Source organism: Abrus precatorius, unplaced genomic scaffold (genome assembly GCF_003935025.1).
Source record: "Abrus precatorius isolate BTA unplaced genomic scaffold, Abrus_2018 Scaffold3, whole genome shotgun sequence".
In the NCBI taxonomy this organism is placed as follows: Eukaryota; Viridiplantae; Streptophyta; class Magnoliopsida; order Fabales; family Fabaceae; genus Abrus; species Abrus precatorius.
The window spans coordinates 4,954,374-4,972,205 of NW_020874373.1; the positions used below are offsets into that span (position 1 = coordinate 4,954,374).

General features: G+C 28.1%; 1 protein-coding gene across 2 annotated transcripts; it reads right to left on the bottom strand.

Moving 5' to 3' along the window:
* Positions 1 to 2,385: 2,385 nt before the first annotated feature.
* LOC113862931 (probable WRKY transcription factor 47) lies at positions 2,386 to 7,998 on the bottom strand. Of its 2 annotated transcripts, XM_027496240.1 has the most exons (7): positions 7,733 to 7,998; positions 7,483 to 7,554; positions 7,218 to 7,361; positions 4,220 to 4,330; positions 3,980 to 4,135; positions 3,286 to 3,399; positions 2,512 to 3,187 (listed from the first exon to the last, which is right to left on the bottom strand). In XM_027496240.1, the coding sequence occupies exons 1-7, from the start codon at positions 7,955 to 7,957 to the stop codon at positions 2,576 to 2,578; spliced, it is 1,434 nt and encodes a 477-aa protein (XP_027352041.1). In that variant the 5' UTR covers positions 7,958 to 7,998; the 3' UTR covers positions 2,512 to 2,575. The 2 variants fall into 2 exon arrangements, with proteins under 2 accessions (XP_027352040.1, XP_027352041.1); XM_027496239.1 differs by having other exon boundaries at positions 2,386 to 3,187; positions 3,980 to 4,330.
* Positions 7,999 to 17,832: the final 9,834 nt, after the last annotated feature.

The window sequence follows — 17,832 nt, forward strand, 5'->3', positions numbered from 1 at the left end:
ACTTTATGTGTTTATACGTTCAAAATAACTTATAATAAAAATACCCCTACAATAATAAGATTTATTAAAACAATTTTTACTTGAAAATTAAGTACTATTAAAAATATTCTTGACTAAAACAAACCTTTGTGATAAATTTGAAAATTTTCCATGAAGTCAACATCAAGAGTATACGATGTCACGAAGAATTCAAAAGAAATTTTTAGTAATTAAACATTAAAAAATTATAAAACTGAAACTTAATATTTGATATAAATTAGAGATGACAAAGAGGATTATTTGTCTGTTCCTTTCATCCACCAACCCGTCAAAAGAATAGGACAGGTGGAAGGTTGACTTTTTTTCTAATTTTTTTGTCAAATTTTGAAAATGGACTAAGAAATACAGAAAGTTAATCAGGGATAATTTGGTATGAAATAAATAAATAAATAAATAAATATATATATATATGTTTTTACTTTTTTATTTATAATTTTCGAATGTTTTTACTTGGGATACAGCTTTCCCAATTTTTATCACACTGTGTAAGGGGTTCCTGTTTTCAAGCATGATCATCTAATAAGATCAATAGCGATAGCAAGAAAAAAGCATACTCTTTATCCACCACCATTGGAGATTAACAGTGATACCTAAATAAAAGTAGGAGTCTTGCTCAGAATACAACATGTCAAATTCCAAATAAGATCAAGTTTGTATAAAGACTTTGAAAGGTTGAAAAAAAAAATGGCCCAACCTTCACCCCACCACATGACTTGTGAAGTATGGGTGTGGCTGATTAATATATATAACTTGACCATGTAAAAATTAAAACATGACCAGTTAAGCATATAAATACTCTTTCTAAAGTTTATTTATAAGGTTAGTTTAATTAAATTACGTAGATCAAGGAAAGCTATTAAAATTAGTTAATGTATATATTGATTTTCTTACAAATAATTATCTAAGCTTACTTTTATTTAAACTTTAACTTATTATTACATTAACAATTGAGAAATTTAAAAGATCTAATACTTATTAAAAAAAATAGTTCTAAAGATTTATAAAAAGAAAACCTTATATTATAGATCGAAGAAAAATCTTTAGAAATATAACACATGCAAGAATCTTATTTTTGTATCTGCCAGGGAAACCAGCTGCCAATTCTCTCTCAGATTTTAGAGAATACCGTGGGAATTACCAGGGTCTTATTGTGGTCTCCAGATCCAATATATCTCGGATTTCTACACCAATTTTAAATAGTAGCAGTTTGTATAATTTGTGGTGATGATAACTGTTTCCATTTGGTTTTCTGTCTGACCATAGTACTGCACAATGTTTTGTTATCAGAACCACGCATGGTGGACGCAGGATACGCTTTCGGGATCTTCAAAATACACATCTTTGAATGAATGAACGTGTGCATGTTTCCTACTGTTTTATAAGGAACAAAATAAAGATAATACTATTGGTTTGACAAATAGATTTAAAGAATCAATGGATCATAAATTTTTCATTTAATATTTCAGGGTCTATATATCACGACACTATTAATTCAGGGTGATGATTATTACTTGGGATTACTATATTTAATATTTTGAAGGAGTTTTGCTGTTTACAATAGTACTATTTGACTTTATTAAATTCAAATATACAAAAAAAAATTATATTTAAAACTTTTGAAGTATATTATATTTTGAATTTAATATATGCTGCGGGTGCAATCGTTTTAAACATCTTCCTTCTCGTTTCTTGGCGATTACATTGGTAGAATTGCATGAGTAAATTCATATTTTTTAATTCATATAAGTCTTTTTAATTATTAAACAAAAAAATAAAAATATTTTTTCAAGATAATATGTATAGGAGAATAAAAAAGAAAATTTAATAAAGTTCTATAAAAATAATTCTCACGTACACGTACAAAAAGATATAACATTGTCAGTCCTTATGTATTTATTTAAATTTAATCCCTATATTTTACTGTATTACAATTACGAATGACGGTGTAATAAATGCGTGAGAACTAAATATATTAATTTTAAAAAAGTAATATTTTTGTTGTCAGTTTTTTCTAAAAAAAAGTTACAGATTAAATAATTTTTTATCTACAAAGACTAAATTTTTTTTTTCCAGATAAGAATTTAAACTAAAAATTTGTCAAGTAACCGTTAATTTATATTATTAAAATTACACGGAATTTCAATTAAAATTAACAGTGAATACTGTATATATTATTATTTCTCATTTTATATATTTAATCAAAATTAACTGCATGCTAACTTTCTCAATTTACTTATTGAGTTAAACCGATCAAGTAAATCTGTAATTATATCCATAGTTTTACTTTCTAAAAGACTTCAAAATTAAGCTGAATCTTCCACCCACATCAACACTTGCATTGTATCAGAAAGATCAACGTGCTCCTGCAAATTGAAGGGTGCCGTTCAAACGATTTTCTATAGTCTTACACTCAGAGGTGACTGTTTTACATAAATATAATAATAAAAAAAAGTAAACCGCGCGCAAGCCTAATCTTCTCTTTTCTGTATATACACAGAAATAGTATATAGTTGCTCAAAATTCACATAATAACTAATTAATTGGTGGAGAAAGTTGTGCATGACTGAGGAAGCTGTGGTGAACCAGGAATAACAGCATTTCCATTGTTACCAACATTGTTATTACCATCACTGAGCCCTCTAGGCGCACCAATGATTGAGGATATCGCTGCCGCCAAAGCTGCAGTAAAGTTTGGGTCCGAAGCTATGGCTGCACTAACCGTTTCGACCATAGTTGAAGGTTGTCGTTGGAGTAGAGGCAATGCTGGAGGTGGTAGCTTTTGTGAGAGCAACAAGGGATGCCCTAGAAGTTGAGGACCAGAAGGCGCATGCAATGGCAAAGGGAACGTGACACTATGGCCTGGTACTCGGTGCAGTTGCATGGCATTAGGGGTTTGAGTCAAGTCTAGAGTGATGGTTGGGAATGGTGCAGAAGCTGATAGGGTTGCCATTGAAGCATAGGGAAGTGAAGAGAAATATCCTGCAGAGTTTGTTTGCGCTTCCTTGCTCGGTGTTGAACCTGATAGCAGCATGGCTGCAGCTGCTGACGTGGTGCTTGCCATGGCAGTGGCAGCTGGTGGCAATGGATGGTTATGATTGCCTTCGTATGTTGTTATCAACACAGTCTTGTCCTCTGCGCATCTTTGCACCTGTTCAACCCACAATATATATAATATATATAATGTTACATGTGAGAAGAATCAACGTAATTAAAGGCATATAATAAAAACTAAGTATAATTATTTACCTGCTTGCGCACTGGGCATCCTACTGCCATAGTGCATCGATAGTAGGCACGAGGGCAAGGATTACCTTTGGCCATTTTCTGCCCGTATTTTCTCCACTGACATCCATCGCTAATCTAAAAGTATCCCATTATCAAATGTTAATTGTTCATTTAATGAATTTTCACATGTATGCATCCGTGTTTAATTTGTCACCTAGGTGTTAAAGTAGTTAAATAAAGAAAATTACACTATACTGTAATTTCATTCAGAAACACATTATCTAGATCTTCTTTTACAATATCTTTTAATTAATTATCATAACAATTATAAAATATATTAAACGAAAAAATATCATATTTAATATCTTAAAACAATACATCAATAAGAAAGAAAATTAACAAAAATGTCATTAAAGAATTTACAATTATTTTCTCATTAATTAAATAGCTGTGAAAAAAATTAAAATTGCCATCTATTAATTATTTGACATTGGATAAGCTTATATTAATAATATGATACATGAAAATAGTAGATAATTTTATTAATATATATCAATATATTAAATATTAATACAATATACTATATTATTAGAATAAACATTGAGAATATTTATATTAATAATTTTATTTTTATTGGACAAAATATAAAGGATTCAATTTTAATAAAAGAAAAGGACATTAATATAGTGTTTATAAAATGCAATGAAAAAAGTACCAGGGGAGCTTCTGATCTTGCACGTACGGAAACCCTGGCTTTTCTGAAAGGAATCTGATCAGGTTGAGGAGTTTTTGGCTGTTCTTCAAACTTGGATGAACCCCAACTCTGGGATGAGGAGCGGTCAAGAACATCTTCTGAAGCATCAGGACAAGCCTGTTTTCCAAGATTAAGTATAGTCAAATGAGGGTCATCCTCCTTTGACATTACCTCCGCGTTGTTCGAACGAGAAACAGATACCTCACAATCAGTCTTTTCATCCGAAACCGATGCATCATTCACGTCTAACTTGGTTAATGGACCTGCCTCCACTATTTTTTGTCCCGACATCACCCCATTTCCTTCAATATTCTGTTCCACAATTATCACTTCACTACTATGTATGGATTTTAACTGTCGGTATGCACGTCAGTGTTTAACTTTTGACACTTACTAGGGATTTTAACCGTGGGTACATCTACGTACGTGTGTGCATATGCATTTTCACTAGGGATGGCAATGGGTAGGGTATTACAGTACCCATCCTCATACCCGCGTTTTAAAAAAATACCCGTATCTGGACCCATACCCGCGTGGGTATGAACATTAATCCCCGTACCCGTACCCTCTGGGTACCCGCATACCCGTCTTGTACCCATTACCCGCGCTTGTTTGAGAAAAAAATGTTTATAAAGAAAAATATGTTTATATAATTTCACATAAGTAGCATAATAATACAAAAATTCAATATGTAGTTGTCGAACAAGGTACAAATATAGATAAAAAATAAATATTCAAAGATCATAAATGTTAAATGTATCTTAATATAATAATTTTCTAGACTAAAATTCTTAGAAACAATAAGCAAAACTAAACACACAAGTTATTTGTCAGTGATAATCCTATTTTGTGTGAGATTTGATTGATTGGTAATGTCAGAACGACAACGAAATAGATCTGTACAATGGTTGTCCCTTCGTGTGGGATCACTTAGTAACCTCTTGTGACGGCATTAAAAACTAACTCTAATGAATAACATTTTATAGTTATTAAGTTTTAGTGAGACAGACATTGAGAATGTAAATAGAGTTAGAGTAGAGAAGTTCAATACTAACGATAGAAAGTTGATACTTAAAATATTTTTTTTAACTTTTGAATTTGAAAGTGTAAGAAAAATAATAGATTTAATTAAAATAATAAATATAATATATATATATATATATATATATTAATACTAGTATTTTTTAACTCATATACTATACGAAAGTATTTTATCAAAAATATAAATTTTTAAAAAATTATTTTAGTGAATTAAATATTTATAATATATATAAATTTTAAAAAAATTTGAATAAAAGATAAATAGTTACAATAAAATTTTATAATAAAGAAATATACGTGTATATTAAAAAAAATTATACTTTTTTATCTTAAAAAAATTAACAAATAAAAATTAACAATAATTTTTTTATATTTATATCTTTTCAAAAACTTCTTTGAATGTGAATAAATAGTAAGAATAATATTATTTAGATTCAATAGATTATAGTTGTGCTTGTAATACATATGTTGCATAAAAAAATATTATTTTAAATTAAAATATAAAAATAAAATTTAAATATTATTAATAAATAATAAGTTTACGGTAATAGTAGGTGATTGTAAAATTTATAATATATTTATTATTTATCATTCACTTTATGATTTAATCATCAATATGATTTTATTAATAAAAATATTTGTGTAAAAAATATTTTATGTGTGTCATATATAAATAATATTTTAAAAAAAGTCAATCTCATATTAACTATGTAATAATTAAATTGTGTTAACCTAATTAAATGATATAAAATAGTAAATAAATTTTTTTATTAAAAATATAAACCAAAATAAATTTTTTGGTTTACTTTATTATTAAATATATTTTAATCTTATATAACTTCACATAAGTAATATAATAATACAAAAATTCAATTCATAATTATAGAATAAAGTTTAAGCATATATATATATATGCGGGTATGGGACGGGGTGGGTACTTAGATACCCATACCCGCACCTATCCCCATTAAAATTTGCGAATTTTTACCCACACCCATACCCGTACCAGTATAGCGGATAAATACCCTACCCATTGTGAGTAAATTTTGCGGGTACCCATCGAGTACTTTACCCATTGCCATCCCTAATTTTCACAGTTATCTTATTCCCCGACGTGTATTACTACTAGCTATCTGCTGCTAGACATGGGAAGAAAAGACTTTTCAGTCGTATGTTAGGGTCAAGTCAATTTTATCTCATACTTGTTTGCATTGATTGTCGATATTTGATAGCTTATTTGACAGAGAAATTATATTCCAATTACAAATTCTTGCAACATATTTTGAAATAAATCAGTCAAATTTTTAAAAAATGTAAGATCAATTATGAGTGATCTATTGAAGAAAGATAAAAATAAATTTTAATTATAAAAAATATTGTAAAAATATGTTATGGAAATAATATATCGTAAAATGGTTTTTTTTTTTCACACTTATTAGATGTGTACGTTAAATAATAGAAGATAAAGATTAAAAAAAAAAGAGAAGAATAAATGCGATGAACAATATAGTGGAAAGAAAAAAAGATAAAAGAGGATGAAATATTGGTATAAAAAAAATAAAGTTATTGTTTAAATAGGTATTTCATAGTCTGAAATGAGAACGCGGTTTGTTGAATGGGGAAAAAATAATGTGAGATCTGTTAAGGGTTATTCAGGAAATTAAATAAATAAGTAGAAAGTATAAAAATATTAATTAAATTAAAAAACACAAATTTGAATATTTAATATATTTTAAAATAATTAATTATACTAAGTTAAATATATTAAATACTTTGTAACTGGTTGGAAAGACCAAGATAGTAGTAAAACTGAAACCATAATTTGTTTGAAAGAATATATATATTTTTATATATGCCTAGTAGAAAGAGCTTGAAAAACGACAGTGAATGAAGATAGCACGCTTTCTAATTTAAGTGAGGCACGCTACCCTGTTTCTTCACTGACTAAGAAAGATAGAGAAAAGAGCACATAGACACCTAAACAAACAAATCTTGCTTTCGTTACAGGAGAAAAAAAAAACAATTTTTATTCATGAAGCAGCAGAGAAAATTTATCTCATTGGCGATGAAAATACCCTTAAATCAGATTCTACTCGTGAGGATTAAAAGATTGATCATTTTAAGACATAATTAAATGTTGAAAAAATATTAAATCGACCTGATGAGGCTTTTGTTTCTGCAAAGCTATGAACAGTTGAGCTTGTAGTTGGGTATAGCCTCTGGTGATCTGGTCCAGCACAGTTTTCAACTTGCGATTCTCTTCTTGTAGTCTCCGCAATTCACTTTCAAGAGAACTCATGAGCTAAGAACAAAACAAAAATTAAATAAAAAAAATATCCAACCCACACAATATTACATAAATCGATTCACGAGTATATCCATAATCCATATCCCCACATGACTACGATATATATATTACAAACCTCAGTTTCATGATTTTCACCATTTTCTGCCTTTGAAACTCCAGCACTTGCACACGTTAAATTCAGCCCAGTCTGCATATACATATGAAAAACATCAAAATGATCGAGTTAGATTCAGTACCCCTCTACTCATATTAATAATAACTCTTTGCTTATCCCAAAAAAAAGGCATAAAAACGGAATTTAAAAAAAAAATGACATTAAATACAGAGTGATGCAGAATCGGATGATTCAGCATTTGAAACCTCACGTTTATGGGCTGATGAGTGACACGTGTGGGCGATGGACGGTTGGTGATGTTGGCATGGTGATGATCCTGATCAAGGTGGTTCTGACGATGATCATTAGTATCATTGTTATTGTTAATATTATTGTCTTTACGTGATGAAGAGAAGAAATCCATTTCTTTGATTGGAGGATCTATGCGGTGGCCGGAGTCTAAGAAGGTGAATTCACGGTGGTGTGGGTTGTCCATATAATATTTGCAGAGAGAAGAGAGGATGGGAAGTAGCAATAATAAAGTGTGGTAGTTTGCATTGGTTTTCAACGCAAATGAGGTATAAATGTGGTATCGCACACACTTGGACCTTGAGGTATGGGTCCCACAATAAAATTAAAATGGAAAAAGGTAATGTTGTTATGTAAGTAAGAAAGAGGTCCACCAAAAGGTTAACTCAGGAGGGACCAGCCGTTTTTTCGCCATAATTGACGTCACCATTAAGCCACTTTCTGTACGCCTGTAAAAATGTTAGCTTTTTATGTAAATTGTTCTAACTTCTAATACTATTTATATTTCATTTTAGATAAAAAAACATTTTCACTTCAATATATATTACAGAAAATTAATATTTAAGTTTTCTTCTTAAATAAACGTTTAAGAATTTGAATGCGACTCGTTAAATGCTTTTTTATTTTATTTTATTATACTTGACTAATTGATTTGCAGAGCGTGGCTTAATATATCTCACATTAAATATTGTCAACTATTTCAAAATAAAATTAATTGTATCATAATTTATTAATTTTCTTTGTTTGTCACTTACCTTTTAAATCCTGATATTGTTTGAAATATTAAGTTTTTCTTTACCTTGTTAAATAAATTGTACTAATAACTTAAAACAATACAAAAATTCTTTTAATTGACAATAAATTTTAAGTGGTCAACTTTTTATGAGTTGTCAACATTTAATACAATATATATTTTTAAATTATTTTTTATTTAATTTTGATTACACCATCTATCTCTCATTAAAAAAATACTGTTATGAGTAAAAGGTCGTGGTATTAGCATAAGAAAATGGAAAAGGATGGGGGAACGGCGTTAAGAATAACGGGCAATGAATCCACGTGGGGTAGTCCCATAAGGTCAACCCAGTTGACGGCACGGCTCTCTCTGTATGAGACGGTAGTTAGAGTAAGTGGGGGCCACATGATTGGAAAACCTAATCCCACTGACTTTGAAGGCAACGACGACGTCATTGGGATCATTGGTCCACCTTAACCGAGGCATATTGAAGACCCAACCGCGTATCCTCCCCACATTCTTCTCTCTATTCACGTACATTCCATTTTTTATTTCTTATTCTTGGAGAAGGATTTTACCTAACAATATAATTAGCTTTGCTTGTGCATAACAAAATTTACAGTATTGTTAATTTTATAAAAAAAATTCTAAGTATTTTGGTATAATTTAATACTTGTAATAAAGTATTAAATTTTCTATTAATATTTTTCAACGCGTTGAATTTCAAAATTAAATAAATAAAATCAATGCCTACTGAAAAAATTAACAAACTACTTTAAAAGTTTTATGACCCACTCATTGTTTTAAATATTTTTCATTTTTTCCGGCGAGTAAAAAATTGAAATGATAATATAGGTAAAATATTTTGTTAAAGATGTGAGAGCAACTCAATACTAGATTTTGGTCAGATACCTTATGATAATAGATAAAAAAAAAATTGTTTTTAGCAACCGCCTTTCTTCCTAAATCTTTTTATTATGAAAATAACCAAAATCTCCCTTCATAATGCATACTTTTATTCGGAAAACAATTCTAAAAACTCTAAACCTACTTTATTTGACTTTGGATTTTCCGATATTGACAAAAAGCAAAAGATACTGTTTGATAACCATCAAATTAAAATTTAATTATAGATCGATGGTACAAAGGTTTGTTTGTATTTGTTATATCAGATATTTGAAATTTTGTTCTCCTTTGAACTTTCCATCACTTAATTTTTCAATTAGAAAGAAAGAGAATATTTAACCATTTAATATCTTTATTGAAATTCCCTTAACTTCTAAGTAACAAGCAATGGGATCCATCGCGCGTGTATTACCAAATGTCAATATATATATTAGTATAAATTTGCTTAGTCATTTTTTTTATTAATGATAAAATTTATTAATTCAATTATTAGTTTTGAAAATTCTTATTAAGTAAATCAAGTTTAAAAGTTTTATAAATTTTTAAAACAGGTTAATATTTTATGAAAAAACTCTATTTTAATATATAATATAGTGTTTTTAAAATATAAGTAGATATTAACCATAAAATTATATATCTATAAAATATTACTTTTTGACATCCACAACTATAAAAATAATGTTTCACGATTATACAGTTAAATTAATAAAAAGTAACAGTTTGAATAAGCAATCAAAACTTATTATGGGAGTAAGTGGATCCTTAGCATGTATGTACTAAGAACTTATTTTTTATTAAAGAAAATTTATATTGATAAAAACAAATATAACACCTTTTTTGTTTTATTATACGAGTATGAAACATTTGATCTTGTAGGCAGAGGCAAAAACGATTGCACGCCTGGGGGTGGACGAGCTAAGGAACGCATTTATGCATATTAAATGAAAATATGAAATCTCAGTTTAATTGGTCAAGTTGTAAAAATTGAAGTCAATGACTAAAGGTTTCTGGAATCTGGACGTGCCACTTGATTTGATATTAAATTCCAGCTGGCTTTTTCTTTGGACGATCTTGTCCTCGTGTAGTAAATAATCATATAAAAATGCTATAGCATAGCAGTGAACGATAAAGAAATTAAGCCAATATATCACCTTCCATGTGAATAAGATATCCATGTACAATCACATATATGCATATCTTCAAGTCAATGCCAGGTTACAAAGGTTCCTTTTAAATTCCTCTTTGTCCATAACTTTGACAAAGATGATTTTCCATAGACTGCAAGTGCACAGTTTATTCCAAGGGAGCAGGTTCATTCATTTTTCTAAGAATATGCATTAATTATAGACTTAACAGTTATATATGATTTCAAGCAGCGAAGCTGAAAAATGTACGCCTGCTTCTTCCCTGCTTCATTTTTAATTGTTCATTAAATATTTAATCGTTCACTTTTTATTTTCAAAATAAAATTACATATAGGATTGAAAATTCGAATAATTTCTTTTCTATGCATCTTGAGTCAAAAAAGGTTAATAAATTTTAGTTAGGGACGTGCGAAGGCAAAGTAAACAAACGCGGCAATTTGAATGCATGACGGATGCATAAGACGCCGCTCGCGAAGTGAAGAGGGAAAACGCAAAAAAAATAAAATTAGCAACACTTTATTGATTAAAAATAAAAAATATAAATTTAAAAATGAAAAAGAATAAAATTCATATTATTTTTATAATCTTAGTTAATTATAGAAAAAATAAGAGCGTTGTGTGTGGTACTGAGGGAAGAGGGAAACAATTTAGGGTGCTACGCCCACCCAATTCTCCAACTTTACCCGCACCGCACGTTCAATCCAGAAGCGGCAAAGTCCCAACCCAACTTCACGTGTATGGGATGAGAGTAGCTTCTATTTCCTTCCTTGTTTGTTCACGCCTCCATTATTATAAGTGACTAATACACTCTTAATTATTATTAAGCATTAGGTTTACCACTACTACCCCAAATAATTAATCACCCTTTTCTCTGTTAGTTGCCTTTTCTTACTCTTGTCTACGTACATAAAAATAAAATAAAATGGTTCAAACGCATATTTATTTGAATTTATTTAAAATGTAAATTTTTAATTTTTAATAATAAATCATTATATAAACAAAAATTCTTTACTTTTGTGATAATTAATATAAAATTATATCTATCAAATATTTTAATTAATTAATAATATATTTATTTTTACATTGATAGTGCATCAACATTTAACTTATTTAATTTTTATAGTTATTACTCATTCATAAAGTAATTCTTATACTAAAAATTTATATTCCAATTTTTATATAAATATTTCATTATACTTTAATCACTATTCTTGTAATAATATTAGAAAATAAGTATAAATTATACACGAAGGACAGAAAAAATGTACTGACATTTTCATAAAATGACTAAAATATGTTTTTTAATATAAATATTAATTCATAAATGAATGTTAATTATAAACATTTAAATGCGAAATTTATCTTTAAAAAAATTGCTCTTTCACGTCACTGAAGAATTCGGCATCACCAAAAAAAAATAATAATAATAAAGAAAAAGATTCGCGTTTCTCTATAGGTTTTATCCAAATACATAAAGAAAAATTTTTCATTATGGAATTAGTCTACATACGAAAGGATTTTGCTACTTGAAATTGACGGATTTGTTTTTTTGATAAAAAAAAACATTTTTTTATTAAGCATTATATTATAATATTAATAATTTAGTTCATAATTAATCGAGATTTCTCACTTTCCTATGCCAAACCAATCCGTATATAATACTTGATGCCTGCATTTGTAAGGTGTCCATTGCTCAAGAAAATGTGGACCAGAGATAAACGAACAAATATCAACTAATTAATTGAAAATGAATGTTTTCAATTTTTTTATGATATATATCTAAATAAAATATCACACTGTCTATAGACTCGTAATATTTATATTAAAATTTTAATTTTCATTAAACTTTTTATTCCAACAAATACAAGCCTAACAATTAATTGTTTTATTACCGCCATTAGTATTTAGGATTCAGAGCTCTCCCGTGTTCTGTTGCCTAATTTGTCTTAGGGCTCTTGACCTTCTTTTATTTATATTTTTTCTGTATTAAAATATCTTTCAGTCAGTGGTAGAAGAATATTATTTTTTTAAAGTGAAGAAATCATCAAAGCAAATAACTTCTTCTAATATTTATTTTTCATGAATAGAGCCAAAATCAAACCTCTACTAACATGAATGTTTAAAAGATCTAACTATCTATCAATTGTCTTGAGCTTAATTTATTGATTCTAATTATTATTATTATTAATTTTCAGACAGCGTGAAAAATTAAGCGGTAGTGTGAGCGCAAGCCTGAAAGGATTTAAGATGATTAAGCATACTTGCAGCAAGCGGGAAAAGGGAAATAAAGTTGAATAATCTCTCTCAATTTTCGTTTAATGCACGTAAATTTTTTATAATAACTGTCGTATTTCGCTAAATATAATATTGAGTGTGCGAGATAAAAAGGAAAAAGTAAATAGTAAATAGAACAACAAATATAAATTGGCAAATAGCAAAAATAGCAAGACACGTAAGAGCAGCGTTACAATCTGATTTCTTGCAAACTAGAATAATGTTCAAAGTCATGACTGATAATAAAAAACCGACAAATAGATGCTTTTCATTGTACTTAAAATATAAGTTAAATTAAAATGCGTTTTATGATTTTTAAAATTTATAATAATTTGGCCTATCTTGTATTGCTCTGCGTAGCCAATAGGGCGGCGACGTTTTAACCTAAAAGTGACGGTTGGGTTTGGACCAAGTTGAGGGTGTGATCCATCAATAGGGAAGCCAACCCCTATCTTAAGAATTTGGAAAATGGAGCGACCTCATCTGTACCCCAACGAGAATAAGAAAGCTTCGAGGGTTGTCCCCATTTTCAACCATGTAGACCACTTTTTTTCTTCAAAAGTGATGTCTTCTTCTTTGTTTTGAATGCACTTTTTTCCGCTTGCTTTATTGCAAGCATTCACTAGAAGAAAAGGAAGTGAATGACTACATATCAACAAACTTACCCACCTTTATGGTCCTGCTTTCAAAGCCTTCAACCTTACTATAATTAAATATCACATATACTATGCGTTTTGTTGGGAGTACCAATGTGTTGGTCTGCCTTACGACTACTACCATGCAGATTTTTACTAGCAAAAGTTGACTATTTATAACATGTCTACAATGCTATTACTCTTGTTTTGATTAATAATTACAGTTGAAAATGGCACGTTTTAAGTTTGCATTCATACACTTGTGCACCCACTTGAGGATCTGCATATACTCTCAAAGGAAAATATCATGTTGACGCCTTTAACATAGGACGTGGAATGGATGAAGAAAGAGAGATAAATAAAACAAATGCGATAAATAATGCAATAAAAAAAAGACAGATAAAGAGGAAGAGAAAATAAAAATTAAATACAAAAAACTAGTGAAAAAAAATATAACTATTCACTTTTAAATATATCATCCATCCTTCGTCGATGATCAGTAAGGCATTTAAAATAAAAAATCAGTTAGTTCAAGCGATTAGGCTGAGAATTGCAATTGATCAAGTCATCAGTCTGAATAAATAAAATAATAATAATAATAATAGTTAAAAAATATTGATCACAAGCCAACCAAAATTAATCAAGATTGTCCTAGAAAATTGGTTTTAATCAATAGCTTTAGAATAAATAGTTTTATAAAATGTATAAAATATAATTTTTATATTAATTCTTTACCTAATTTAATTTTCTTACAATTTATATTCATTTATCATTAAATGCATTATATAATTATATATATATATATATATATATATATATAATTATTTATTCAAACTTAAACCAGTTATAGTTAAACTAATGAATCATAAATTAATATCTTTATCAGTTGAATAATAAATTTAAATGTAAAAACATGAATTAACTTATTCAGCGAATATAATTAAGCACAATGTTCCCATTGCTTCTTTTTTATTTTTCACTTTTTTCTTTATATCAAACTATCTTTTTAATTACTTAATAAGTAAGAGATTAATTTATCAAGTACCTTCGGGCATTAAAGATAAGAATTTATCCCATTCATATTTATTTTTCCTATTCATATATTTTAATCATTTAATAAGGAAACCCGGGCAAAGGGCCCAAAATCCTTTTCATTCATACTAATATAGCACGTATTAATAAACTATATGAGAAAATTGTGACATTTCAAATAAATAAAAACATAATTCAAAGTAAAATTGTTGCTAATATCACTGTAGAAGCCAATCAGCTTTAATATAGTAGGCATATAATTTCAAATAAAAAAAAGGAGATATATAGATCATTTATTTTACGCCAAATATATAAGATGTATTTCTATAGAATAATTCCATCATAACCTGTTCGATTGCTTACTATACAATACAATTTGTTATCCAGAATAATAGATAGGTTATAGACCTGTAAACAAATATTATGGCTAAAAATTTATTATATTTATCCTAAAACTATTAACTAAATGAAGTAAAAAATCAAAATATATTACCTCTAATATAATATTATAATAATTAATAAATTAACTGTTTATTTAAAACTTGTTGACAGAAGTGAAAAAGTGGACATCTTAATACACATTTTTGTCAAAGAAGAAAAACCTTCTTTCGGCCAAGCAGCCATTTCGAAGACACTAGCACAAAACAAAGATGCTGATAATCAATGTATTTACCTTTTAAATGGATAAATTTTTTTGAGAATTATTATAAAGAAAAAAAAACTAGTATACAAAATGTAAGGAATGTTAGGAGAGTTTTAAAATATTAGAACTGTAGCGAGATAATTATCACTGTAGTAAGATAAGTTTCGCTGTAGAAAAAATAAGGCAGTGAAAATTAAAATATTCTAAAGCTTTTTTATTGTAGCAAGAGATTTTTGTTGTAACGAGAAAGTTGGATAAGATTGCATCACCTGCAACGAGAAGTTGCAAGCGAGGATCCTTTGCTGTAGCGAAAACTGCAGAAAATAAAGTGTAATTTTGTTTGATATTTTTGCTGTAGCGAGAAGTGTTACGAATAACTTCTTACTGTAGCGATAAAGGCTAACTGTAGCAAGATATGGCGATTCTGAAGGTATTTAAGAGTTTTCATGCATGAAAAAAAAAAAAACTCATTTCTCAATCTATTTAACATCCCACTTTCATTTAATCTAAACATTCTCTACATTTTCTTAGATAAAACCTCTCCAAATCAAAGGTTATACGTTCGTTCTAAGCGATCCTAAGTAAGTTTCCTTGAGATTAATTATGTTTTTATCGTTAATTTTCTTTGAATCTTGTTCTTAAGGAATAAACTCATGTTGTCTAGGTAGAAGTGTCATTTTAGGACATTCTTCAACATCAATCTCCGTTTAGATCTTCATTATAAGGTAAGGAGAGCTCTATTTTATTATTATGTATTATAAGTTATATGTTGAGCTTAGGAGAGTATGTTTATATAGCATTTCTATATGTGTGTGTGTGTGAATAATAAGTAATAATGAAGAAGGATTACTGATATAAATATGTTTTAGTTGACTGATTTTACTGTGTAAATATGAAATATATGATGAGAAAGCATGATATTGTAGTTAAACAAGTTTTGATGATATTTGAATATGATGAATGAGTCATCGATGATTTATTAAATAATGTGGTTATTGATATCATGAGTTAGTGATATGAGATTGGTTAGGAAATGCTATTAAGTACGATCTTATGATGAAATTGAGAAATGAATATAAGATATGAATAGATTGGTGTAAATAGTTATAGAGAGGGGTATAGAGTCTAGAGACGATAAGGAAATTTTAGAGAAATATAGGGTAGTGAACAACATTCGCGATTGTGTAAATATTATTGTTGAGTGTGAATGCGCTATATAGCCTCACACTCATTTCTCTGACTTGACTCCTGACTATGTCTTTGCTAAAGGACTCGTGATTATATGCGTTGTATCCGTATTGCATGAGCTAACTAACAAATATTTATCTGGTTGAGTAAAACCTCGAGAATTGTTGAAAACATCGAATGACTGTGATTACAATGCACTAAAGGTGCATATTTGGAAATGGAATGATAAGGATATAATGAAATTGTGTGAATTTACAAGTTAGGATGATAATAATTGATATGTGGTATGAAATTATAATTATCGAATATTTACGATTTATTGTAATAAGTGATATGATGGATTTGCGTTATATTTGAAAGGTAGAATGATTGCTCATCCTTACACTATCCTGCAAGTAGTAAAAATGACAAGACGTTTAGTGAGGATTGACATAGTAGATGTTTATATTAGTATTAGATTAAATTATGTTTTTAGGGAGTATATACGTGTAGTATATTTATATTTTAGAGTACATTTCAAGGAGAATCAGGAGTATACATTAGAAGTAGACTATAATTATGCAGTTTCTTTTGATTTTCTCATCAGTGGTCAAATTCATCAGTTTCTTAATTTTTCTCTATACCAGGGAATAAAAAGGCTATCTCAAATCATAAATAATGTATTTACTTATCATAATCATGATTTGCTAGGAAAGTCTAATAACTATACATTTGAGAGATTCTCTAGTATAGAAATAATAGCGGACTCTGGTGATGCCTATCTTGAAGATAATGATAAATTAATTGTTGAAGACTTTGTGAAAATTAAGGACTGATATAATATAGATAAATAGTTTTAGATCCTCAGTGTAGAGAATGTATATGAACTGTTGTAAATTTTAAAGTATCTTATGTAATAATATGTAAATATAATATATTATGTCGTAACTAAAATATTTTAGCATATAAATATTGACTTATAGTATATTTTATGTAATTTATTTTCTTAAATTAGCCTTATACATGAATTGACTGTTGCAAAAGATTTTATCTTAATAAATTATAATTAATTATTACTAAAAAAATTTTGATTATTCTTTATAATACTTTATAAGCTTAATATATTTAATATAAAGAAATGCAAGGTATTACACAAAAAAATATAACTTTTTTATAAATTAAAAATTATATATCTTTTTAAATTTTAGAAAATTTAAATGAAAGATTTTTTTTAAAATAAAGAAGTATGCATTATTTTTAATCTATGAATAAAGTTTAATTCAATTTTTATATTAATATTCTTTAACAAAAACTTCTTTACCTAAACTTAACCTTACTTTCTTAACTGTGAAAAAAAATCTTCCACTTAACATGGACAGGAATGCTAATTACTTAATGTCTATATAAAAAAACGAGATAAATACAAAACCTAAACATATCAATATTATCATGTAAATTTTGAAAGTGAGAAAATTTATATCCCTAATTATTATTATTTGTCTCTGTTTAAATTCAAGTATGTGG